The 26,089-nt window shown below is 43.3% G+C and overlaps 3 protein-coding genes across 3 annotated transcripts in view; 1 reads left to right on the plus strand and 2 right to left on the minus strand.

Annotated features, from left to right (window-relative positions):
* Window positions 1-423: 423 nt before the first annotated feature.
* Window positions 424-7,472, minus strand: PMM2 (phosphomannomutase 2). Its single transcript, XM_082292404.1, has 8 exons — window positions 7,170-7,472; window positions 6,827-6,938; window positions 5,786-5,862; window positions 5,118-5,209; window positions 4,321-4,420; window positions 3,791-3,866; window positions 2,538-2,653; window positions 424-1,507 (listed from the first exon to the last, which is right to left on the minus strand). The coding sequence occupies exons 1-8, from the start codon at window positions 7,233-7,235 to the stop codon at window positions 1,403-1,405; spliced, it is 744 nt and encodes a 247-aa protein (XP_082148530.1). The 5' UTR covers window positions 7,236-7,472; the 3' UTR covers window positions 424-1,402.
* TMEM186 (transmembrane protein 186) lies at window positions 7,290-9,588 on the plus strand. Its single transcript, XM_082292379.1, has 2 exons — window positions 7,290-7,345; window positions 7,987-9,588. The coding sequence occupies exons 1-2, from the start codon at window positions 7,316-7,318 to the stop codon at window positions 8,722-8,724; spliced, it is 768 nt and encodes a 255-aa protein (XP_082148505.1). The 5' UTR covers window positions 7,290-7,315; the 3' UTR covers window positions 8,725-9,588.
* Window positions 9,589-11,650: 2,062 nt separating this feature from the next.
* Window positions 11,651-26,089, minus strand: part of ABAT (4-aminobutyrate aminotransferase) — a 48,419-nt gene continuing 33,980 nt past the window's right edge. Inside the window, exons 6-16 of the mRNA XM_082291802.1 lie at window positions 22,963-23,012; window positions 20,190-20,270; window positions 19,988-20,080; window positions 19,549-19,611; window positions 18,951-19,014; window positions 18,156-18,304; window positions 16,833-16,970; window positions 15,491-15,658; window positions 14,599-14,745; window positions 13,470-13,581; window positions 11,651-12,174 (exon numbers count right to left, since the gene is read on the minus strand). Of these exons, the coding sequence (XP_082147928.1) occupies window positions 12,053-12,174; window positions 13,470-13,581; window positions 14,599-14,745; window positions 15,491-15,658; window positions 16,833-16,970; window positions 18,156-18,304; window positions 18,951-19,014; window positions 19,549-19,611; window positions 19,988-20,080; window positions 20,190-20,270; window positions 22,963-23,012 (1,187 nt within the window). The 3' untranslated portion in view covers window positions 11,651-12,052. The remainder of the gene's footprint in view (window positions 12,175-13,469; window positions 13,582-14,598; window positions 14,746-15,490; window positions 15,659-16,832; window positions 16,971-18,155; window positions 18,305-18,950; window positions 19,015-19,548; window positions 19,612-19,987; window positions 20,081-20,189; window positions 20,271-22,962; window positions 23,013-26,089) is intronic.

Here is a 26,089-nt window from a genome sequence, read left to right on the forward strand (position 1 = left end):
CCAGAACAATTTGGAAATAATAAGGCCAGGACATGTCAGAGGTGGCTCCTAAGACAAATCAGCCAGCAATGTTGTGTTTGGGGCTGAACCAGCCCTGCAGCAAAATAATCAAGGCCTCAGATACAGGACATGGGAGTACAGACAAAGCAGCAGCTCTTAAATTGTCTGTCCTAAAGAGCATTCCTACACCACAGGTAGTTCTGGTCCTAAGTCTGCTCCATTAAAACAGGAATCACCCTAGGGAAGAAGTGTGCTAGAAGACAAAACAGTTTTGGTGCATGAGGTGCATTACAGCTCCCCCTCCTTGTTCTGCTTTTTTACTGTGCAAGTATAACATGAACTTGGAACTGAAAAGATTCAAGTCACTCATTTCTTTGTACACACAGGCAGCATGCAACAGGACTGCTTTAAGTATTTTATTTGCCAAGATGACAATTAGAACAGTATTTTTTCATGATAAAATGAGATTTTATTCTCAAACCATTCATAAGATTACTTTCCTAATGTCAGATGAGAAAAGTAATATTAACAGTTACACAGAGTGTCAGGCATTGATTTGATTTTTAATAGAAACATAATTTAGGTCATTTTTGTAGTACGAAAAATCTCACCTACCCTTAATTCCTTAATCAGGAATCTCAGAATATGATCAGAAAGTGACAGAAATAGCTTTTGCTGATGTGAAATTATTTTAATTAATTTTTACTAATTATTTTTTAGATTTGTTCTGCAAAGAGTGTAGGTACCATGGCCTGATTGTGCCTTGGCACCAAATCCATCCTGAGGAGGGAACTTTGGCACCCGCTGGCCCAGCGTTCCCAGGGGTGGTGGTCAGGGACTTCTGGCTCAGTTCCATCTTCCCACCCCCAGGAAGAAATAAAACCTTTCCCTTCTATTCATCTTCCAGTTTTAGACAAGACAATCCCACCTGTCTTATAATTCATGTTAATTCATATAGCAGAAGGTAAGTATTTTAAAAAAAAACAACTGCATCTTTTAAAAAGCAGCTTCAACATAAAAAACTAGGGATCAAGCATGGCAGGTCAATTTTGAGACCGTGAATCAACCAGAGGCATATTATGCCTCCCATTCCCCCCCTAAATTGTAATTAATTTGCTAAGAAAACTTACAGGTATCTTAAAAACCAACCCAAAATATAACCCAACCCCACAACCAAACAGAAAGAAAACAAAGTACTCATGTAACTGGTGCTAAATGAGCTCTGCTGTGTTCCCTCAGCCAGCAAGGGGTCTTCAATTGAAACATTTCCCTTCAGTAATGACTGACCTGCAAAGCACCTGCTATTCACGATCAAATACAAAAAAACAATACAGAATGAAGATGATGTTTCAAGTTATTTTGCTGTTTTAACCATCTTGGAAGTGTGAATTCTAAAAGTCTTTTATTTAAAAAATAGCTCTTCACAGATTCTTCTTGTATCCTGTGGGGATGTGACACTGTGGCCTTCTGTTCTGGAGTCTGTGAAAATTTCATAGTCATTCCCTCCCTGGAAGCAGCAGAGGATTTAATTTTATTTAACATAAAGCAGAGTCGCAAAAAGGAAAACATGAAGAGAAACAGGGAAAGAATGGACATTTTCCAAGGGTCCGCAGTGATGAGGCTCAGTGAACAACAGCACTGCCACTGTATGGGCACAGATCCCCAAAATCCACAGCTTTGTTCCCAAATCTCTGTTTGCCTCACTGCTTTCACAGGCTCAGCATCAGCTCTTAGTACTTCAACACTCTTGAAACGCTGCACTGCCACTTAGAGGGTTTAAAATGAACTGTCTGTAAACTCTGTGCCAGAGGGACAGGTGATTACTCTTGCAGCTGATGTGGGGGCAAAAACCTTTAATTTCAAGCTTGTCTTTTTCTTATAAAACTTTACCTTTTAAAATGTATAAAATTCCTTGTAACTGAAGAGTTTTATAACTGAGAGTTCTTATAAAACTAAGCCTTTTCTTACAAAACTTAGCTTGGCACTGTCCCTTGGCCATATTCAGACAGCTTTAATTTCCATCCAAGTCCTTGTGCTTGCCAGTGCTCTCACAAGCTCTTGTCAGGTCTCTGTTCAGGGTTTTTAAAAGCCTCTGAATTGCCCTGCAGAGCTCTGCCCCATGATGAGGGACAGGGACTATGTTCAGTTCCCCAGAGGGGAGACAGACAAGAGTAGTGAGCAAAGGCACAGTGTTAAATAAGATGGGAAATAAATATGTTTAATAAACACCAGCCAACAAGCATCATCAATCTACACTAACCAAGCAGGATAATCAGTTTCACACAGTCATGTCACCTAGGTGTTTAACAGAATTACAGGAGTTCAATTTTAAAACCTCTGTTAAGTCAAAAACCCTGTGTTCACTTCAGGAAACAGAAGGAAAACCTCCCAGCTGCAGCCAGGTAAACATGGACATACAGCTGTTACATCCTGACTTCAGCTCTTGTCAGGATTAAGGTTATAAGGTTAGAACCTACAGTCCTTGTGGTTTAAAAAACAGCAGCTCTCAAATGAATATAACAAGCTAATATACTCACTGGCATGGTCTTGTCTCCAAAGAAATAAATAGTCTTGTATCCATCCTTGGCAACAATTCCTAAGCAGTACCTTTTATCCCAGCCATCTGGAAACACATCGATGCTGATCTGCCCTCCTAGGAGAGAGAGGAACCAAGACTTGTTTCATTTTAAGAACGTATTTCTGAAGGGAGAGGAGGTGAAAAAAACCCTGAACTAAGATAAGGGTAAGACTTTAGGCAGAGGGAGCTTTGCAGAAGGCACAGAAATGTTATGAGAGCCCCGAGTTAAGTCCTGCAAATACAGAAAGTGTCTTACAGGGTATCAGTTATCACAGTTGTGATTCAGAGATTATTATTTATCCATTCAACAAATATGGAAGTCTGAGCATGTTCCCAAATACTCACTGCTCTCCAAGTGAACCTTTTAAAAAGAATTATATTTAACCTCTTTTAGAAAGAAAGGACACAAATGAACACAGCCACTGGTGTATGTACAGCCATAAAATCATAGGCAAAAGACTTTCTTTCAGAGCAGGAAAGGGAAGAAATCGGCCCTTTTAGCATATGCTAACAGGACAATGAACTGTTCCAGTTCTGAGCCCTTGGCCTTCACAAATACCTAGGAGCAGGATTCCCAGTTGAAGCAGGTGTCCAAAAGGTATTTCCAACATAAAAGAGAGAGGAGAGCTACACTGCACTTCACTTTTGCCTTAGCACTTCAGCACTAATGGCAACCATGCTATGCAATTCTGAAAAGTAATAAAAGGCAGGAATATGGTGATATATTAGGGGAGAGGGTAAAAAAGAAAAAAATGCATGAAAAATTAATTCCCCCTTATTATTGTTTTTTTCCTTAAGCTTGCACTTGCCCTTGGATTCTTTCTTTCCTCCCACACAATGCAGGTACAGCTGAAGAACCAAGGGCAACTGGAACAGCACTGAGGGAGTAGTTCTGATCAAAACTGATTCACAGGAACAACTCTGACTGACCAGAAGCATGTAATATGCTCCAAAATGAGCAGAATCAGTCACACAACTGACATTAAAGGACAATGAACTGATGACAAGAAATAAAGTTCTCTTTGTTGATGGATTTCAATTAAACTGTCCCAATAAAAGCCTGAAAGGAAAATGATGCTCAGTCTTGCCTGCAGCCACCCCCAGAGAGACCTGTCACACAAATGAGATGGGATGTCACAGCCATAAGAGGGTATGACTTAAATGAAATTTAAATTAATTGATGTTTTAAATGACATTATTTTAAAGTTTTACCTATAGAAAATGTGAGGCCTTTGCCTGCAAATTCTCTTTGTAGATCAGCTACAAATTTCTCTCTTATATGCTCCTTCTGTTGTTAAGAAAAAAAGGAAACAAAACATCAGTTACATACATGCTGTGTTGATTTATCAATGAAAAGATAACCCAGAAACATCCCAAAAATATTAAAAAAAAAAGAATGGTTTTATTGCCTTGAATGGTTACATCAAAGAGCACACCAAGAAACTATGGCTTTACCTAGGACAGGGTTTTTCAGGAACCCCATGTACAGAAACAGTTCAGTATTCTGGATATTGGATTAAAAACATGAGCCAAACCCACCTTTCTGCAAGGAATCATTGCTATTGCAACAAAAAACCACATTGCTTATTGCCTGAGGTCTTAATGAGGAAATTCGTTAAACCACATAAAAAGGATTAAAATGAAAAAAATTGCACAAATTATAAAAGTTTTTTAAAAATCATAACCTGGCCATAACTGCCTCCTCCAGGAGAGCTGGGTATTTTTCAAGAGTTGTAACTCACTTTATCAAGTTCATAGAACTCAAGTCGTTCTTCCTGGCTGCAGCTTCTTCCAATGGGGGACACATTTAACATCCCATTTCGGAACTCAATGAAAGTGCCTCTGCAAGAGAATTGATTAGCAAGACAGAAAATAGATGACAAAATTGCTCAAAACACTAAATATCATAATAAGTCTCCATTTAATTCTAAAGGCAGCTGTCTCACTGTACGCGTAAACCCCAAACATGCAGACACCTCTGGCACCAAGAAGTCTTCTGAACTTTGAATCTGGCAACCTCAACATCATCCTCACCAACTTTTAAAGGTACGATTTGGTTTTACAAGTGTGACTGGAGCATCCCATCAACCTCAGAGCCTGACAGGCCAGGCTGTCAGTTTTGGGGTGGAGCTGCAAAATCGACAGCAATGTGGGCAGTGTCCTGCCCTGCCTCACACGGTGCATTTCAGTGTCTTGAGCAGCTGCACCTCACACATCACACAGATGGTGAGGACAGCTGGTCCAGCTGCACCTCTCATCTCTGGAAAACACTGTGCTGCTGAATTCCAACCATGGCAAGGGAACACTCCTACTTCAGAACTGAATCTCCTTCCCCCGATATAAAAACATCGCGTCAGTATTTCAAACCCTGTGCTCCAGCTGAGAACTTGTCTTTGTATGCGTGGATGGAGCTCTGTTTCACACACACAGTGTTGCTCCCTAGGCAGAAATTACTCATTTTTTTGCTAAGCACCCTGAGCTGAGCTTTACATCCCAGCATGGAGAACTTGGCCACACTGAGCTGTCTGTGTGCACATACCTCTTCTTTGGCAGTTTAGTCTTTGCAATGTAGCTCAGGCAGTAGTTGATGACATCTTGAAGGATGTCCTCGCCCAGGTGGCCCTGAATGCTCTAACAAAACAAACACCATTCAACCAAGGGTCCAGAATTTGAGATTCTAAAAGCAAGTCACATGGAAAACACAGATATTGGGTAATCAGGCATGGTTAATACCACAGAGAAACAAACATGCCTTCAATCAGTAACATCAGCTGATGCTCACATGGTACTAACTAAAGGCTCTCATTTTCCTTTTTGTTCACTTAATAACAGCAAACTGCCCTTTAATGTGATTCCTACTTGTACCTGCTTCAGAAGGAAACTGGGGGCCACAAGCAGCAGCCCTAAACAAAAAGCTGTGTTTAATGTCTGCTACAGCCAAGCATGAAGAAATGGAGCTTGTTCCTGCAGTAAACTGGAACCACTGGTCAAGGCAGCAAATTCAGCCAGGATCTTAATGTTTATTCTCCATTACTTATGTTAAACATTACATGCCAAATGAATGATGCATTAACAGGACTAACACATGAAACCAGCAGTAATTTTGGTCTTTGGAAAGGTGATTACAGAAGACTACCCTGTAGCAATAAACTAAAAATCTTGCTTAGCAAATTTCTTTTTCCCCACTACTGTAAATTTCACACTTACCTGCTTGCTCAAGAACTTCCCATCTTTATATGCTACCAGGCCGTTTTCTGGAAACACGTAGTCGTATTTTTCAATCACTGCAAACAAGCAAAAAGACAGTAACTCATCATTTCCCCTGTATGCTTCATGCAGAATTGTCTTATATGTCAAATAGGTTAAAATACACAAAACATTGGCTCCTAAAGCATGCAAGTTTCAGCAGCATAGCATGAAGCACAAGATTAATGCTAGTCCCATTTCTCACTAAGATTAACGCACACCTCAAATCACATGAAGTCATTTGTTTGAGTTATCTGTGGTTTTACTTAGAGGCTCTTCCTTGCCTGCAAGTGACTCTTTGCATTAAATGTAAAGAAATGATCAAACACCTCAAACACTGCAAACACCTGGCACACAGCCTGGCTAGAAAGCAAGCCAAATAATGCCCTATTAGGTTTGTTTCCTCAATGTCACTAATTTTCAGCAGATGCCTGGGAGCTGTGAGACTCTTAGCACAACACAAGATGATATGGTTTACCGGAGACCACTGGGAAGGCAAACAAACTGATTTGTCTGGGGACTGCAGGAGGCTATCAGTGGCATCAGTTAGGTAAAGACCATTAAAAATAAAGGACTAAGGCAAGAATCCACTGCTGTATCGTAACCCCACAGTGAACAAAATCAGGTCCTTGAGGGATGTGCTCGACAGCTGAGCACATGTATGTCACGTGTATGTGACACGTATGTATGACACGTGTATGTCACATGCACGATTCCACTGTACACAGCAGTGTGAAACAGCCCTCCCGAGGCTCTGTCACCACGGCAGAATTTCACCTTCAGTAACAACCTCTTAATTTGATACCGAGATACCTGTACAGTGCAATCAGGCTGCGATTTCCAATTGCCGGTAAGTAGCTCCTCATCCTGAGCGCAACACAACACCACCAGGGAAGAGTTAAAAGCAAGGCAACAGGAGGATGAACGGGGTTTAACCTCCACGTAACCTTCACGCGTTCCCCGCGGGCCCCAGAGCGCGGATTGCATCAGCCCGGCCCTTACCGTCCTCGCCCAGCTGCTCGCGGATCTTGGCCAAGTCCGAGCCGCCCACCACTCCCACCTTCACCTTCTGCCGCAGCCGCTGCACGAACGCCGCCATCTCCGCCGAGATTTTCTGGGGTCCAAAACAGAGCCGTCAGATTTGCCAGAGGCCAGCGCCTCCATTCCGCAACAACCAGTACAAGCCCGCAGCACCGTGCGGGTCTCTAAGCATCGCATTAAGGGTGCCCACGGAGCCCGCGGGATGCAGCGTGCGGCACACGCCGGTCCCCGCGGGCTCGCAGGCGGGATGCGGTGTGCGGCCCGCCCCGCTCCCCGCGGGCTCGCAGCCCCGTCCCGCACTCGCCTGGCGCGGGGCCGTGAGGGTCCCATCCACGTCGAACAGGCAGAGCGCTGAGGGCGGCGGCGCCATGGCGGGCGCGGGCTGGCGGGGCCGCCCTCGCGGAGAGGCGGGGCGGGGCGGCGGCGCGGCTGCGCTGAGGCGGCGGGGCCATGGCGGCGCTGAGGGCTGCGGCTGCTGCGGTGGGCCGCTCCCTGTTCCCCTCCTTCTCCCCTCCTTCTCCCTTCCTTCGCCCTTTTCCCCATCTCCTTCCCGTCCCCTTTCTCCATCCCTGTCCCCATCCCGTCGCGGGCCGCTCGGTGACGGGTCCTTGCCCAGACGCGTGCCCGCGTGTGTTGCAGCACGGCGGGGGCAGCGCGGAACTTCTCTTCCTGCCTTTTCTCTTCAGTTCTGCGCGTTCCCAGCGTCTGCTCCCTCTTTCGGCCTAGCGCGCGCTGTCCTTCCTTTGCCGTGCTTAGTATACTTTTTTTTTTTTCTGTTTCCCTAAAATTGATGTTTAAGTGGTTATTTAACGAGTCGCCGATTTCAGTAGGTAGAGGCAGCTTTCACTGTGGTATTGCTCAGACAGCGACAGGCACGGGGTGTGCAAGGGTCGGTCACTGAGCTGACTGATACCAGTTGTGTTAGCAAAGTTTTCCCTCACCCTCTGCAGGGAGGGATGGGAACACAAACATCAGTTTCCTGCCAGAACACTGGTTTAAGGTTGCAGTGAGCTGGGGCTTGTGCTCTACTGTCTGTAGGTGCCCGGGGGACCAACTCTGAGCTCACCGATCGGGTTTTAAAGAGGACTCAAATGATGACCTATGGGACTTTTTCCCTACAGGCTTGGCTCTGCACAGTTAGAACTAAAGTCTGCACGGCACCAGCTTTTGGGAGATGTCTACAGAAGGAGCTCTGGACAAGGTCATGGAGAAGGGAAGATGCTCGCCCACCCTGGATTTTTGGTTCGTGGGAGTGTTTGCAGTCACAAACCCAGCGGATTCATGGTGTCAGTAATTATATCAGGAGACCGCAAGAGCCGTCTGTGTGTCTGTCCCATTCGGCCTCTGCTGCTGTGGCCCAACAGAAGGCTGTGGATAGGAGGACAGAAGAGTTCAAACTGGTCTACAGGTTCCCAGGGATAAAGTACTGCAGGGTCCTGTCGAGACTGAAGCTGTTGCAGACTGCCACCTCCATGGTCATGCTGCCTCCCATCTGCTACCTCTACCTGCAGGGCCACGTGTCTCAGAATATCCTCTTCTATACAACTGGCATCGCCGTCTTTGCTGGGGTAATGTTGTATGGTATGAGCTACTTTTTCAGAAGAATTATTGGCTTAATCTACTTAAGTGAAACCGGCCAAACTGTCAGAGTGGCCCACTTGACATTTTGGGGAAGACGTAATGACATTTACTGTCCTATAGAGACAGTGGTGACTTTGGATGAAGTTGGAGATACCAAGGAGGAGCTACTTCTCCAGTTCAAACGGTCTAACAGTACAGATACTTTGTATTTTACAATTAAGTATGGCCAGATTGTAGACAGACAGAAGTTTACTCAAATATTTGGAGAACGTGTGTGACACAGCACCTCATTTCCAGTGTTTTTCTATGATGCATGTTCATTGTTCCATGAGGTTTAAGTAGTTTACCAAACTACATCTCTGTCCTTTTCCTGTGCAAAGCCTGCTCTAAGTGCACTCAGCGTAGAAAGTCACAGGGGTAAAGCACAGCCCGCTGGATTAAAGGTGTGAGGAGTGTCTGTTCCATGTCAGATTCAGTAATGTGCCATAGGAGGCCAAAGTACTGGGGCTGACCCTGACTGTTTGTTTCAGTTGGCCTCTTCGGTTGTTTTGAAACATGAAAAAAACTCTTGAAATGAAATGCAGGAGCTGCCAGAGCATCCTCACTGCAAACTCCGTTTCTTTTAGCCAATTTCAGGTTGGCTGGGAAGGCTCTGGAAATTAAAGCTGGTCTGGTACATCCATATGATGAATACTGCTGAATGCCAGAGAAAGACATGCTCATGTGTTAATGCAGCTGAGGGAACTGGGGAGGCATGGGGGTGTCCTGGCCTCAGGAGGGTCCTCCAGGATGGGAGTGGAACTGGGCAAAACAAGGGTGTGTGCTCCAAGAGACACTGGCAGCTCAGCTGTTAAGTTAAAGGCTGGGACACTGTTTCAGGAGCCTTTTACAGAAATTACCATTCTTCACTGGAATGGGAAATGCAGCACCTGTGTCTGTGAAGGATTGTGGTTTTATTTCATGGTACTGGTATGATTCTTCCTTTTCCAAAACCTCAGTAGAAATGAGGAATTTAAACCCAAGAAAGAACCAAACTTATCGCCTATAACACGTAACGCATTTTTTGAACTGTCAGAAGCAAGGTAACTCCTCACACCACTCTTCTAGCTCTTATTTCATTTGAAACTGGCAAATAAACTGACCCTCACCAATAATCTGGAGTGTTCTTTCCCTTATTTCTTCCTCATGTGAAGTGAAACCTCTGTTTCTTGGTGGATCAGGAGGCAGGTAAGTAAAATTGCCACTTAAGTGCCACAGGGTAACCCTGAACTACTATTTATTCATGTCGAGCTTTTCCTAATGGGGTTCTGCAAGTTTAAATTGTGGCTGATACTGTGTGGCACGGCAATATCAAAAGAAATCCAAATGTTCCTTGGTGTAAACGCCATGGCAGCAAAATACAGTGGCCTGTACAGGTACACTGTGTTTTTTGGAGGTTTATATTCATCAAGATGTATTTAATACACACTCATTGTTCAGTTTAGGCATGTACTGGGTGCAAAATGAAAAGCCCTGGAGAAGTTCAATTATAAATATTTTATTTAAGAATATTGATTACACGATTGATGTCATTTGTTATGAATCTGTGTACAGTTACTAGTTACACCATGAAGTGTACTTAAGTATTTGTTTAAACATTTATTTGGCACTGTCCACAGTATGCTGTAAACAATATTAACTTTATATGCTTCAGCTGCAGTGCTTTCTATGTATTCTCTAACGATTTCATCAACATGTTGTACACAATTATACAGTTACTGAGTGTCAGTAAAAATTATAAAAACACCTAGAGTAGTTATAATAAAAGTGAAGACGTGGTAAGACTTCAAATTACTGGACCTTTGCTTCTGTAAAAGTACAAGACTTGCTAGAGACATTCACTAAAACTACTGCACTGATATGTTGAACAAACTAATTCCCAAAATGCTGTCAAATCCAGTTCTTGGTTTGACTTTCCTTTTGCTGATAATACGCTTACGAGGACAGCGATGACAATGAGGTTTTGTTGAACACCAATTTTTACCGGTCCTTCCCCCAGATTTCTACAACCTCTGTTCAAAAACCTGCTCAGGTTCTGCCCAGCTGGTACCAGAGTTCTGCTTTCTGCAGAGGTTTACAGAAATCCCACTGGGTTTAAAGCTGGCAGAAGTGACTGTGCTTGAGTTTCCCATACCAGTACTTCAAAATGGGAAAACCATGATTAATGCTTCTCAAAGCAGGTAAGGAACCTTTTCACATTTTAGTAGCTGTATTAAACATGTAAATCTTTTAACTTCTCTGTCTCTTATTATGTACTTAAAAATTGTGGTCAGGTCCTGATAGGGCAACTGTAAAGTCCATTGTGGTCCCTGTTTTTGGTGCACAACAAAAAGTTAAACTTAGTAAACAAAATCCAGATGCTCACCAAGAAAAAGAAAGGCACCAGATCTAGTTCAAGTCAGCCTTCAGCAAACAGTAAAGAGACGTCCAAAACAATTCTCTGAAGAGAAACAAATTAATGAACTGTTGACACATTTTTTTGATCCTGTGGCTTTCTAGAAGATCTCTGAAGTATTGATGACTTAGAATATACTATTAGAACAAAAATAGAATTACTTTGCATTATAAATGTGCAGTCAGGACTAGGCCTTCACTGTAGTGGCTCTGATACCAGATAATGGCTAAGATAAAGCACTTCTGCTTTAGTTTTACAAAATACCTCAAGTATTCGTGTAGAAGTTGTAATAGATAAATTAATGGCTATTGTGTGTTCTGGGCAAATAGTAAAATCTGGAATCATTCTAGACTGCTGGCAGAAGTGGAAGAATGTGCTTTGCATGGTTCTCTAAGCTTTGTCAAATTACATACTTCAGGGTAGAGTTTTCTCTGTACAAGTCTGCTTGTAAGAGAAGTAAGATGAGTTTTAAAACTCATCCATGATGAGGACAAAAGGACAAGGGCTTCAGTGCCACTTGCAGCACTGCAGGTGTGGCTGAGGGCACCAGTGCCCCTGAAGCAGTGAGTGCAGGCTGGGCAGAGCTGACAGTGCCCTGATGCAGTTGGTGTGGCAGATGCCTGTACTCGAGGGCATAAAGCTGGAAATTATTCTTTAAAATACTGTACTTGGCAGTGGTGGAAAGTAGAGCTTTCCTTGAAACACTGATTTTATTCCAGCTGCCATTAGAGAATGGCACTCTCTGTGTGGCTGGCGTGTGGCTCTGCGTGTTTGGCCACAGCTTGTTGTTGCTTCTGGACACAAATCTACCAGGGTCACCTGTGGAAACAGACTGTACCAGGTCCTGTTCAGACAGTGGAGAGTCAGGGACATGGCTGTAGGGAGGACTCTGCAGTTAACATGGCCCAGGCCAGAAGAGGGAGGTTCTAGGGAGTGCACCAGGCCACATTTTCTAGGGAATGCACAGTGAGGGACAGCTGCATGTACCTGCTGGTGACCAGTGCCAATGCTCTGCCTGGGGCACGTGTGCATGGAGCAGCTTGCCTTGGGCAGGATTACAGACAGAACACAAACCTCAGTTTATGACTTTACACTTATCTTGTAAGTAGAGAAGACATGAATTAATGCAAACTAATTTCATAATCAGCTGTTCAGTGCGAGGGAGCTGCTTTTTACTTGAAGTTTGCTAGGATGTCACTGAAAATGTTCAGGAAGAGGTGCGCGTGGTGATCCTTGAAGATCAGTGTTGGACGAAAACGAATGGATCTGTCTCCACAGCCTCCCAGAACAACACCTGAAATGAGCACAGAATAGGTCCTCAAGTCATTTCCATGTTTGCCAAATATCCAGAAAAATTCAGGTCTCTGAATGAGGATAACCTCACTGTGGTGGGCCAGCAGAAGCTCCCCACATCCTGCTAGCCACACCATGATACAGCACATTGTGGTGTGAATGGCCTCAAGCTTCACAGCAGCTTAGAATGACACTGTGGGTGTGCCTGGAGCTGTTCTATAAACACTTGGAGTATTGGGACTAATCCTGACAGCAGTGGAAAGAATCCATCCAGCACAGAGATCAAGCAGCATCTGAGATTTCAGAGCTGCAGTACTCTGCTGGTCAAGTATCTTGGTGCCACAACAAGACACAGGAGGTTTCTTTACAATTTGGTTTGTAAACTAATTCATTTCTAATGACAAAAAGTTAAAATGTCTCAGTGCCAGCAAGCCACTCCCTGCAGTGCTTTAAATGTACTTTTTAGCCCAAAATCAGTTCTTGGAAATGTCTGAGCAACGAGAACCCATATTACTAAGCTGAGCTTACCCTGCCTCAAAGCAGAGCCTTGGTTTACCCATGAAACAAACCACTTGCCTCGTCTCCCTGCTGGCTTAGTTTCCAAGAAAAAAAATGGTGTCTTTTACACTCTAAAATTTTGGTTTCACCACAGTTTAGATGCACTCTGGCTGCTTCTTTCAAGAGATAGGAGTAACAGCAAAACCAGACAGCAGCAAACACAGGGCCCACACACTTAAATTCAAAGAGAATGTTAGGTGTAGATACCAAGGTTCCCCTCCTGATACCTGGGCCTGTCTGCAGCTGGTAATAGTTCTGTGGGAAAAGAGGGATGCCACTGTAGATCTGTGCCCATTTTAGGCACTCATACTTCATCATTAGGTATTCCTAGGTATAGGAATTTCGTATTTATAGAATTCACAGTTCTCCTCCCTGTGTTTTCCTGAGTGACATTAACTTTCTTCTAACTTTCCTGTTTCTAGAAGTAAACCATGTCCATGGGCATCTAAGGTCACTGCAGAGGACTATGAAACTGATGTCACAAAAACTCGTGCCCTACACAGATCTCTTCCAGTAACCTCAGACCTGCAGAGAATGGTAAAGGCACACACCATGCAACAGACTGCTCTCAGATCTCTGACAACAGTATTTCCAGAGAAGTCTAACCACAACTTTGTCATTTCACTGCTGTCCTTTGAAACTGAAATACACATGCACCATATGAAAAGGAAAATGTAAAGCATTACCTGTGCTACTGTTTGTCACGTGAAGCTCATCCACACATACAAAGTTTCTTACCTTTGTTTCTGGCTATTGTAATTAACTTGTTTCTAGTTGCATCATTTGGAGTGTCAAACGAACAGAAGGTTCCTCTTCCTCTCACTCTGCTGATGAGATGGGGGTAACGAGCCTGCAGAGAGAGGAGAGACAAGCACATGGCAGGTGCTGCAACAGAGGGCATCTGGTGGCAAGCCTGGCTCTGCCAGGTGGAAACCCTGATGCCTCCTTGTTCCGCTGGAGTGGAGCCTCACACAGCCTCATGTCCTGCTCAGCCTGCAGAGCCCAACACAAAGCAGGGAGGGAGAATGAATCTGGCCCATCAGCTGGGTCAAGTAGAATATTCTTTGGAATGAGCCTAACACACCTTACTTACATCTACAGTGGACTCCAGGAAAACCTGAGCATAAATCATCTGCACTGGGGCTAGAAACCAGCTCATTCTTACCCTGCACTGAGACACCTGCCAGTAGCATCTGCATCACCTACTCTCAATTACAATCCTCATCGTTTGGAAGAGCAATCTTTTGGATAGAACTAGTTGTATTCTGGCCCTCCAAAGTATGAGATTATAGTATTTTCTGTTCTTCTGCCTGCTGTGTCTTAAAGCTGTGGAGAGAGCAGAGACTGTGTCTGGGATTGTCCTGTGCAAAATGCCTTTGCGAGGTGAGCACCACAAGCCTATGCTTAAATGCCTGACTGTAGAGCTCCATAGTAGAAGCTGTCAGGAATTTCCCTTAAACAAGGGAGGGAAAGATACAATTTTCTTATTTCAACAGCCCAGCAGAATAGGAAAAAAATATGAAAGCACCTTCCTTGAAAAAGAACTTTAGGACAATGAAATACCAGCTGCTTATGGTAATAAAACCTTCTACAAAGTAATTTAATTAGCTGCAGTTTATACCTTAAGGTATTTTGGGAACCACCCTTTATATTGGATTAAGCTATATAAACCCAGCGTGTTTAAGTGAGTAAAAGAAAGTTTACTTCAATTCCAAATGACACAGTTATTCAGGCTCATGTTGAAGTTACTATAATGGTCTAGACCCCAGCTGGAGTTCCTCAGTCCAAGTGTTTAAAATGGATGAGGTAAGATCCTACCTCATCAGGAAATTACTCCTTCTTATCTACAATCCTTCCAGATGTTTACCTGCAAATCCAGCAGCCCAGTCAGCAGTGCTTTCCCAGCATGGGTTGCATTGTTTAGAAGGTCTTCTGTTTTAATAACCTTAATGACTTCAGCAAGCATAAGGTTCTTGGATGGATCTCCAAGCCAGGTGTTAAAAATCCGGTAGGGCTTGGGAAAGGGTGGAAAAAGAGTTGTGGAACATGTTAACAGGCAAATCACTGTAAATTAAGAAAAGCAAGGCATCACACTGGCAATGCAAACGTGGTGTATGAAAAGGCATGCACTAATCTCACCAACCCCCCTGTTTTTTATCCTGTAAAGCAAAATCCCACTGCCCTGCTGAGCTGAAACATGGGGTGACTACTTCATGCTTCTCATTTACTGCACTCTGCCTTGCTGCTCTGACGTCTCATTGAAACGCAGCTATAGATGACAGGAACTAACCATCATCTATACAGGCTTTTACATCAAGATTTATGTTCTTCCCCTTAATTCTACTTTTTTCCCATTTATTACATCTAAAATGTCATTAGTGCAAAGAAGAAATCTTGCTGACAAAATCTCTAATGCTGACATATAGGCTCTGAAGTTCCCAAGTTGCCCTACAGGACAAGGAGTGAGTTTGTGGCTGGATGGCTGGATTTTGTACTGAAGCTTTGTTCCATTAGGTTAAACTCAGTTCTCCTCTCCCCGCCACCAGCTTGATAACCTTGGTGACTGACAACAACTGGAATAAAAGTGAAGAGGTGATGACAATTGTTGTGTGAGCACACAGCAAGTTTCTGTAAAACAGCAGCCCCATCCAGCTGGACCTGCACTGCTGAAGGAAACCTTGTCCCTTCTATGCATGTCACAGTCATTCCTCAGGGGGTCACCAACTAGCACAGAGTTCAAGTTTCATTGAAAATCTTACAGCATTTGGCCTGAACTCCTCTTTGTGGAAAAATCCTCCTGTCATCATCTTCTTACTGAATGTTACCACATCAGCTGGGTCATCCAGGCCCCAGTGCTCGTGTGCCCAGAATTTCCCAGTGCAGCCGCCTCCCGTCTGCACCTCGTCCACCAGGAAAGCACAGCCATGCTGCAGAGACAGACGTGAGGAGCAGGGAATGTGAGCCCTCCTTCCCAAAACAGAAACACCTCCCTTAGTGAACACATAAACACAAGCTACTCACAGGCAACACCCCTTCCTCCTCTCCCTTCACTGCCCCAACCTTCCCTCCTCAATCCCTCCATCAGTGCCACTCACAGTGTGTTAGATTTCACAGTTAAAAATCCAGCTGTTTTTTCAGGAAGGCACTAGAAACTTGTTTTCTACCTATACTCACAAAGTACATGTTTTTATATAGTCTTGAGCATTTCTAGAGAATACCTGAAAACATCTGGGAGGAGCAGAGGTGGCATTTTCAAAGCCCCTGAGGGAAGCAGAGTGTCATTTCTAGGGGCTTTGTTTTAAATATGAAGCCTCTGCCACCAGTCTGAGTAGGACATTGCACAGAGGCAATACCAGCAGCATGAGCTGTTCAGTTTAGGGGGCATGAAAAGCTGCCTTTTCAGACATGTCTCCTGAAAGAGAGACTCATGTGAGCTGGCAGTGTGGGGTTTTTATGTGAAGGACTATTTTGTACAAACTTTGTGACAGGGAGAGCAAGCAAATCACAATACTGTGTTTAAAAACAGTGGTTAAGTACTTTTGGCAGCACCTCTTCAGCACACAGATGTTTCAAGGATGAAAAAAAGCATGGAGTAGGTATTACTGAAGGTCATAGCTTCTAAATAGGTAACTTTATATTCCAAGTACCAAGACATCTGTCCTTTTCATTGTTTTATTGGAACATCAGCACTATGGCCAGACTTAAGTTGTGTTTCAGCTTTTTTTTTGTTTGCAATTAAAAACATGTCATTAAAAATTTATACTTTTCACAATCCGCTTCTTCAGAAATTGAACCTCCTCAACCAACTAGCATTATCATTTAAAGAACACACCCAAAAAATTCATAGCTAATGAATCAGAGTAATTTCTCTCTCACTCTCAAATTAGAAGATAATTTATTGGACTGAGGAAACCATTAGGTGTGGATCAAATGGAAGAGAGCAGGCATTGCTTCTATGTGGTACATAACTACCCTGACTGCTGCTAAGGAGGCCTGTGAAGCCCTCCAAGAGCCTGGGGCAGGGCAAAGCCTCTGGGGACACCCAGAATCTGTGGGTGCATGTTTAGCTACCATGGAGTGCCCAGAGAAATGTTTTATTACCTTTCTGGCAATATCTCGTAGCTTTCTGAAGAAGTCATCTGAAGCATGATTGTCCCCACCCTCTGACTGTATCGGTTCCACAATGATTCCAGCCACAATCTTCTTCTTTTTCCTGTACTTTACAATCAGGTCTTCCACCTGTAAAACAAACATTTATGGTACGTTCTTCCAGAACATTTGCACATTTCCTCCCAGCAAGATTAAATCTCAGCAGAACTTCAACTTTGCATAGACATTCCTGGCTCCAAAGGTACCAGAAACACAAAGGATTAACAAGTGGTTCCTCCAGCATTTAAGACTGCCTTCTTGTTCCTGAATGGGTTTAAATCATGTCCTAACCACACTGTAACTAGCTGCACATTTATCTACAGTGCTGTGAAAGCTCTAGCCAGGTTCAGCTGGCAGTGTGGTGAGCACTACTGCAGCTCACTGTGCCACTGCTGTCATTCCACCTAAGTGATATGGAAGGGGATAGATTTTTGTGTGAGAAACCAAAACTCTGCTAACATATTAGAAAAGGTAATCTGGAAAATTTACTTTTTCCAGTCACTCACTTCAGATATGTTAAAATTAATCGGATGAAATAGTGCAGAAATCCTGTCGTTGTAAGGGGCTGATAGATAATTCTCATTAACCTCATAGTGCCAGTTGCTGCAATTAGTGTTGTGCTCGTGCTTGAAATCCCCCTCACAACTCTCAGGGCCACATCCCCTGCAGGCTGTGCAAAGCAATGGTTTCCAAAGGGGGCCAGTAAGCCAAGCACAGACTTGCTAAGAAAACGTTTGGCTTTTTGGTTTGTTTTTTGTTAAAATAATGGCTCCCAGCATTGCATTTCTCCCACCAAAGCTACCCTGGAGCAGCCCCTGGGAAGCCATCTGCTGTGCTTTCTGTGTTCTCTGAAATGAGGCAGGTTTGGCTAAGTGGACTCGCAGGTCCATCCCTGCATGATCAGAGCTTTATGCCAGAGGCTGCCACTGAAAGGTGAAAAGGCTGAATTAATGTTGGAGGTTCTCTCTGCAGAGAGGGTTATCCACACTGTGCTCTCTCTCAGTCCGTGGCCCCTTGGCAAGAGCTGGGAGACAAGTTCATTGTGATACAACGAAGTTCTGAGGTGAAATTTCACTTTGGTATCACTCATACAGCCCTGTATTCCCAGTAGGCTGGCAGGGAGAAAGGTCTGACTGTAAACAACAGTGAATGCAGGTCCAATCACAGGCTGTTCCGATCCCTGAAAACATTCTTTCAGTGAAAAGCACTAATCCTACCAACACTATTCATTATTTCAAATCGAAAACAACAGAAAGCTGCCAGTGAATTTTCTACCTCCTCTAAACAACGGGCTTCTTCCTGTTGATTCTCTTTCACAAAGTCTTCCAGGGGATACTTTAGCCTTGGAAATGGAGCAATAGGCCAGTCCAGTGAGGGAATGTCCAGTTTGTGAATTGCTTTAGAGTGAGTTGTAGCTAAGCAACCTAAATCCAGAGAGGGAAAAATTAAAACAATACCTATCTAGGAACAATACAAGAAAAAAGCTACCAAGAGTGAAAAATGGCCCGACTATAGAATTCTATTAAATGCTGTGTTTTTACTGTCTTCTGAAATACTGGGTAATTGGATTTAGTCCTTAAATGGATTGCTGTAGATTTTAAGCATCAGTTTCCACATGCACTGTTCCAGAAAAGCAGGAGAACCTCTGTCAGTCTGAACAGGTTGCTCAGACAAGGTGGGTTTCAACCCTCCAAAGACAACTGCTCACAAAGTTCACAGTTGCAGCACTCTCAGGTAACATGCTTAGAACAGGGACTGAGCTGATATAAGCCAGTAAAAGTGAGTGACAGCATGTTTGTGGGGATTTTACCCCAGGAGTTAGATTTTCACGAGTATAGACAGGAAACTGCAGATTCAGAATGAAAATAAGAGCCCATCTGAAAAGAGTTTTTCAAAAAATATAAAATCAATTCCGACTGTCACTCAAACATTCTGTTTCAGTGCTAGTGGGGCTTCCAAGGCAAATGTTAATGAACCTCTATTGTCTCCACTGGTACTGTGTGTCTGAGGACAAGCACAGTGAGCTGAGGGTCCCTGCAGTGGCTGAGGGGGGGACAAGGGACAGCTTACCCAGGGTCCTGCCGTGGAAGCCGCCCATGAAGGAGAGCATGGCGTAGTCGGGGCAGCCAGGGGGCTGCAAGCAGAGCACACAGTGGGGTCAGCGAGGGGCTCACACACCCCTCACTGCCCCCTGAGCTCCTTTTCCATCAGGCACCACGAACTGTTACAGCCCCCCCTTTAACAAGTACATTGGTCACACCCTAAAGCCTGCCCCAGCTCCCAAAGCCCCGCACTGAGGAGTCCTTGGTGTTTCATGCTGTGGCCTGACATCACTGCACAGGTGAGCTCACACAAGGCTGAGCCATCAGCACAACCACCCCTTTTTACACAAATTAGGAGCAGCTTTTTATTGGGTGGCTGTGCCTGGGGGTAGTATTGGGGCTGTGGGGGCTCAGCGAGGAGAGGCTGGGGCTGCCCTGTGCTGGGCCCCCGTGCACTCCTGATGACCCACTGATATTTGTTGGGAGCAGTCTGTATGTCACCATGTCCTAAATTTACAAAGCCAAGATTCCACTTCACATGTAGCCAACCAAACTTTTCCTCCCAATCTTCCATTACAAGCCAAACCAGTGGTACATCTGTAGGTGTGATAATGAACAAACATTACCTGATTAATCATGCAAGATTCCAGTTCTTCTTTTGTGACATTATTATGGCCCCTCTCCTTGTTCTGCAAAAAACCCAAACAACCCAACATGAGTGTTCCTGTAGTTGTAACCAATGCATTTATGGCTGAACCACAAACCAGTAATGCTGGTATTCAAGACTGGAGTCAAGAAAGACCCTGACTATGGCTTTCACATGCTGACTGCAATCTGCATTTTTCTTTATTTCCTTTTCTTTATAACTTCTGAAGTTGTGTCAATATAAAGTAAAAGCTTAGACAAAAACATTTTAATTAAGATTTTATACTAGATTGAATATAAAGAACATCGTGAGCAAGACAACCTCCAAGCCCCACTTTGTTTTACAATAACAATTCTGATGATGAATAAATACTCATTTCTACATCTAAACCTACAAAAACATCTTAATGTTTTACTTACTCTGTACCACATGAATATTGCTTTAAAGGCATTTTCATTAGAGCAGGATCCACAGGACATGGTCATCACCTGTGACAGACCCTTAGGAGCCACCTGTCAACAAAGACACAAAATTACTCTGAAATATTGAGCACAAGTGTAGTGCAAAGTGATAATAATTGTGATAATAATAGTGATCAGTCCACTGGTATCTCAAACTTACTGAGAGCAAAGACTCCTTCAGTTTTTCTGTAAAGTTCTCTGGAGGTAAAATACCTAGGGCAGGTCTGTTGATAAAAGTGCTCTAAAAACACAAAGGAAGAGGAATTGTTAGGTCTTACTATCCCAAGGAAAATATGTTGACATCAAAGCAATTACATTTTATTCTAGTTATAAATACCAGGCAGAAATCTGTATCATGGCACAAGTAGTTTTGAGATAGGGATTAATATTCCTGCTTTAGCATATGTTTTTCTGTCTAATCCTTACTACTTTATTCTTGCAGGACACCTTAGGAAAGGTGCATGCTACCTCATACTGACATTTTCTCTTCAATATTGCCATTTTAGTTGCTCAATCTGCATTTTCCTTATACACAGGAAATATGCTTAAAAATCTTTATTACTTGCTTTCAGTTTGAGTAGCTAAATTCAATTAGGGCAGCAGCATTCTTATCCTTACTGAGCTTCAAGACAGACCATTTTGGAACACTGGGAAGGTGGAGCCAGGCTCTTCAGTGGAAGATGAGGAGCCATGGGTGTAAATCAAAGCATGAGAAGTACTGATTTGGGTAAAGGGAAAAGGTTTTTCTGCAAGAGAACAGTGAAGCAGTGAAACAGGCTGCTCTTCTTGGAGGTTTCCTAGGTCCCATATACAGCCCTGAGCACCCTGGTCTCATCTCACAGCTGCCCCTCTTGGAGCAGGAGGTTGGCCAAGAGACCACCTGAGGTCCCTTCACTGGCACTGTGAACTGGCCACATCAGGATTCACACCTTTGGGAAAGGTACTTCTGGTGTCAGTGAACAGCCCACACAGGGGCTTCTCTTGCCCACAGAGGGGTTTCTAAGGAGCAGCTCTGGAAAAAGCCCCTCAGCATCCCTGGTCCACTAATGGAGATGACTGTCTCATTTATGCAATTAATTTAAATTGTGTCATGGATTAAAATTAATTCATTACTGCTCTTAGTCTTTGTGGGTAATCTTATTTGATTCATACCGTGCTACTCTTTATTTTAAATTAAATTTTCTCAGAGAAGGACAAGGTCAATAAATTTGCCAACTACCAAGCACATTTGCCCTTTTCTTTTGTTTGTTGTTTTTCTTGTTGAAAAATAATGGCTGAAATTAAAGGCTGAGCTTCAATAATTTAAGTCTCAATGGGTCTCCAGAGGGGACAGACAGCCTCCCCAAAACACTCATATTTTCAGTGCAGCTCAAGCTTGCACATTTATCAGCATCCTTCAGTCTTTCTCCTCAACACATGTCCTCATTCATTCCAAGAAGTGTGAGGCACAGCAAGAGGTGTAAGTGGTCACACTGTACCTGTAAGGACATTTCATCAGGATTCTTAGGGAACACCAAGTATCACACAAGATAGAACACTGGATGAGCTAGAGCTTTGTAAATTGTTCAAGTGTCTTCCTTCCAAACCACTATTTCAACAGACTTGAGCTTCAAAGAAAACCTAAGCAAGGATGTTACTGACAGGTTAACACCAATTTTTTGTTTCATAGCTATGAGAAATCTTACTTGACTTTTTATCTCATTTCAGAAGTAAATTTTCATATCAAGTTAAAGAGAGAAGACATACATTTATTGTGAATTTGATTATGGGTTGTCACAGTCAACTGACAACATTTGCCATTAAGCAGAAAAGTGTATTTTTCTTTTGTAGTTAATGAGACACCCAGAACTGAGAAAAACAGAACATTGACATCAAGCTGCTGTGGACTCAAATAAACAGATGCACATTCTGTGTTTAGGGCTGTGGAGAATTACAGACAAACCAAATAAAAAGTCCCTCCAGGGAAACACCAATCCCTTTGCTAACACTAACCAAAGTTGTGCCACTTGTGTGGGACTTTGGAGGAGCTCCTTCACTGCAAGCTGCCAGGAGTGTTATCTGCCCTTGCCCAGTGGGCAAATCAGCAACTGCCAACAGCAACAGGGCTTTTTGAGTTTTTATTGGTTTTGGGATTTTTGTTTGTTTGTTCTTTTTTGTTTTCTTTGTTTTTTAAATCTGACTTTGCCTGCTGCTGCATTATAATGAAAATATTACTCTCAGAAATCATCTTTATGAGTTAATATAAGTATTCGTAAATATTAGACCTTCCAAAATATCCAGATGTGCTTTTAATAACTCCAGCATTTCTAGTCCTGGTATGTTGTTGGTTTTTTGGATTTTTTTAGTGGGTTTTTTTTTTTTTTTTTTGAAGTATTTTAGTTCTGGGAAGGGCAGTATTTCTCATCCTGAAGACATGAATATTCCATAAAGGAAATCAGCTCAGGGAGCTCAAATGTCTGCATTTCATTGCTCTGCTGGAATGCACTCAGGAGATGGGAATCAGTCACCATCCCCAACTTTGAAAAAACCCTAAACTTCCCACAGCATTCCAGATGTAGGGCACCATGTCCAAGATACTGTATTCTCTCTCAAGATCTTGTGCTTGCTTTCAGGCTCAAAAATCTCCACTCAGAGAACATTACTAAAATGGTTAATTGGAGACACTATGTTTGAACTATGATTTAAATGTGGCCGCAAACATATCAAGTGCTTGCATCACCCAAATGCTTGCTTTTTGTAAAACATCCCAGAGGCTTTGGTGTCTTCTTAAACACTACAAAGCTCTTTTCATCTACTGAGAAGTAAAGCAATCAGATCCTATCATATATGAAATTGAATCATTAGCATTCACTATCAGTGTAAGAAAAAAAGAGAAAGCCCACAACAAGGAGGGAGAGAACTCCTTCATGTGCTTAATGTTCTAATTCACTTACCAGGTTCTGTGGCTGCTGCAAAAGCTTTATCAGAGAGGGATGGCTGTAACCTAATTAAAAGGAACAAAGAAAGAAAACAGTCCTTTCTATCTGGTTTCAATAAAGTAATGCAAAGCATAATCTAGAGAATAACCATAACTTAATGCTTGACTGTTTCTGTGTAACTTGTATACTTTTAACTAATAATAAGACTTCTTTTGAAGCAGGACAAACCTCTGGGCTCTTTGTCCCTCACAGCCTGTCTGGGTGCAGGGCAGCCTCTCCAGCACAGCGCTGCTGTTCGGAGCCGTCACTGTGGGTGCACCAAGCTCACGTGGCACACCCAGCACAGAGAAGTCTCCAGCAGCATTGTGCCCATGGCTTGACAGCACTCCTTGACACCTGGGGCAGCTGGATGGCACTTGCCACCACTCTGCTCTGCAGTGCTCTCTGAGCACACCCTGTGCCAGGCACTGCTGGACCCGACTTCGAGGCGTGCATGCCTCAGCCTCACTGTTACCCAGCCTTTCCCACATAAACACACTCACAGGCACTGCAGGCTCGGGATACAGATTTCACCCCTCACATGCAGATTCTTGCATGATCATCTCAGTCCTACCAGAAGGAAGAGGCTGACTGCACAGCCAGCCATGCACTCAAAACCCATGGGCTAATGAGCACCTGAATCCCTGCCCTACCACAGCCCATTACATATTCCGAGACACCTGGCTGGGAATCTTCTCTTCTCAGTCACAGATCTACATATCTCAGCTGTGCATCACCATAAAAAACCTGTTTGATAAATTGCTGTCTCCTGCTAAAGAAGGAGGTTCTGCACTTTTCACTTCCTCTCATGACCAGCTTTTTTTTTTTTTCCTTCCCATTTCCTTACTTTGACAAACTTTTGTTTGGAAAAAGATGCAACAATTTGTCCTTTTTACTAAGAAACTAAGCTTAGTTTTAACACAATGAAGGTGCTTAATTTACACCCATTGACATTCTACAAGACAACTTGCTTGCTTACAGGCAAAACTGATTTATCTGCTGTAAAAAAAAAAAAAAAATCTTCAAAGGAGGCCAGAAATTTCATTTTAAGCCTGATCTCTAATGTATGAAATGCCAACACCAGAGATTAACATCATCTTTTAAATTTCCTTGTAGAAACAGTTGGAAACCTCATTTTCCCTATTGCTCAAGAAGTCAGACCACGCTAATTTTGTTACAAAAGCTTATTGTGCTTCTGAATCCCCATTCCAGTGGAATGACAACAGCCCTGATTATCCTTTTTGAGCAATGAAGCATTAGGCTACTGTGTTAACAAATCAATTATAAGCTCAGTTTTGAATATTTTAGCTGAAAACGAGAGAATATCCATATTGTTTTAGCGGCATGTCATGCTGATAAATCTGTTAAAGTTATTATGAAGATAATAATAGTGGCTATTTGGGACACAGAACAGCTAAATCTGCATGGCATCTGCTGTCATGGGAATGGTTGTTGTTCAGCTAGAGAGCTGTGTCCTTGAGAACTGCACCTGTGGCTGCCACTGAGACCCCCTCTGAGAGCAAATCAAGTGTTTTAGAAATCTCCAAAGCACACAGAACTTTGTTATAAACAGCGACCATTGTTTAGGAAGCTCAAGGATCAACTCTGGTATTGATTGTAAGAACTTGTAATCCTGTTGCTGGTGTTACCGTATGTGAATATCTTTGTATCTTCTCTTATGTAACACAAACTTCTATTAGCCCCGATTTACCCTTTTGTACCCCCACAGAATATTCCTCCCCCATAGAATCTCTCTCCCAATCTCTTCACTTCAGGCCAAGTGGCCTGGTCTTCCTCCTAACACTCCCTCATCCTTGTACCTCCTCAGACAGGCCCCAGTGAAGGAAGAGAGGATCCTCAAAGCCCAACTGCTGTGAAAGAGTCAGGCTGTGTGTGACAGAAGCTGAGCTGGCCCGTGGGTTCAGTCAGGAACTAACACCAGGAAGAACTAAATGCTTGAATAGCCCTTATGTAACTGTGGTAGACAAGTCAAACAGCTCCAGGCTGGGATGGCAAACAGGCACTGACTCGTTTCAGTGCCATGACCAGCACAAGGATTTGCAGTGTTACAAATCCACTGCCAGAGGTGACTGAGCTGGCTCCAAGGGAGGGGCACCTGATCCATCACTCTTGCTGCACGTCTGGATCAGTGTGACAGGAACATGTATGTCTTCCAGGCTCATGAATGTGCCTGTCTGCAAAAGGAAAAACAACTAGAACCTGCTAAAATAATGAGATGGAGAAAGCCCAAAGAATCATTTGAACTGAGCAGCAGGCTGCTGTCAATAATATCAAACTACACCTCTCTGCATCTCCCCAAACAAAACAGACCTTCCCAGCACTGAAAAACACATTGTTTCATTTGTTATTCCAGGATGTTTGCTGGCAAACACGTCAATAGCATCCCCCTTGCATTTAGCTCCATGGGGTTTCTAACTCTGTTAGACAGAATAGATGCAGGATGAAAGGACTATGCTGTGCTACAACTGCCCACAAAAGTGTGGTAAAAAGCTATTTCAATTTTTGTTTTTCAGCAAGAAACAGCCCAGAGCATCTTTGCCTAGAGGTTTTTTATACTTTGTTTCTTATCTCTCTACACAGACACTTATTACCTCTCATCCTCTGCTGATAAATATATTCTACTGTAACAGATCATTATTAAATCTTGGGGAGCCCTGACAGATTCATGAAAGGTTTTATTGGATTTACTTGCAGAGAGATAAGCACAGATGACTAACAAGCACCTTGTGATCTTGTTTTGCTCTCCCAGTCCAGGCCCTACCTCTGTCACCAAGAGGGACATTATTAGTAACCTGGGCAGCTTCAGATAGTCTTGTCATTCAGTACAACTGAAACATATAAATTAATGTTGTGTGTTAGACTTAGGTCAGCCTGTAAGTATTAAATTTCCATTTACTCTTTGTTGCTGTACATCCCAGAGCCATTATCTGAGAAGCTGTATGAAGCACTGCACTGTAGTTCCTTTGGGACTGAGGAACATGTTCCCTGGGATGAAAATCGAGCTTGTCCTCAGAAGGCATTGCCACATGTGAAGGAGGAACTACATGGCTCAGGAGGGTCAGTCACAGCACTGGAGCCTTGT

This window comes from Coloeus monedula (genome assembly GCF_965178545.1).
Source record: "Coloeus monedula genome assembly, chromosome: 16".
Taxonomy (NCBI): Eukaryota; Metazoa; Chordata; class Aves; order Passeriformes; family Corvidae; genus Coloeus; species Coloeus monedula.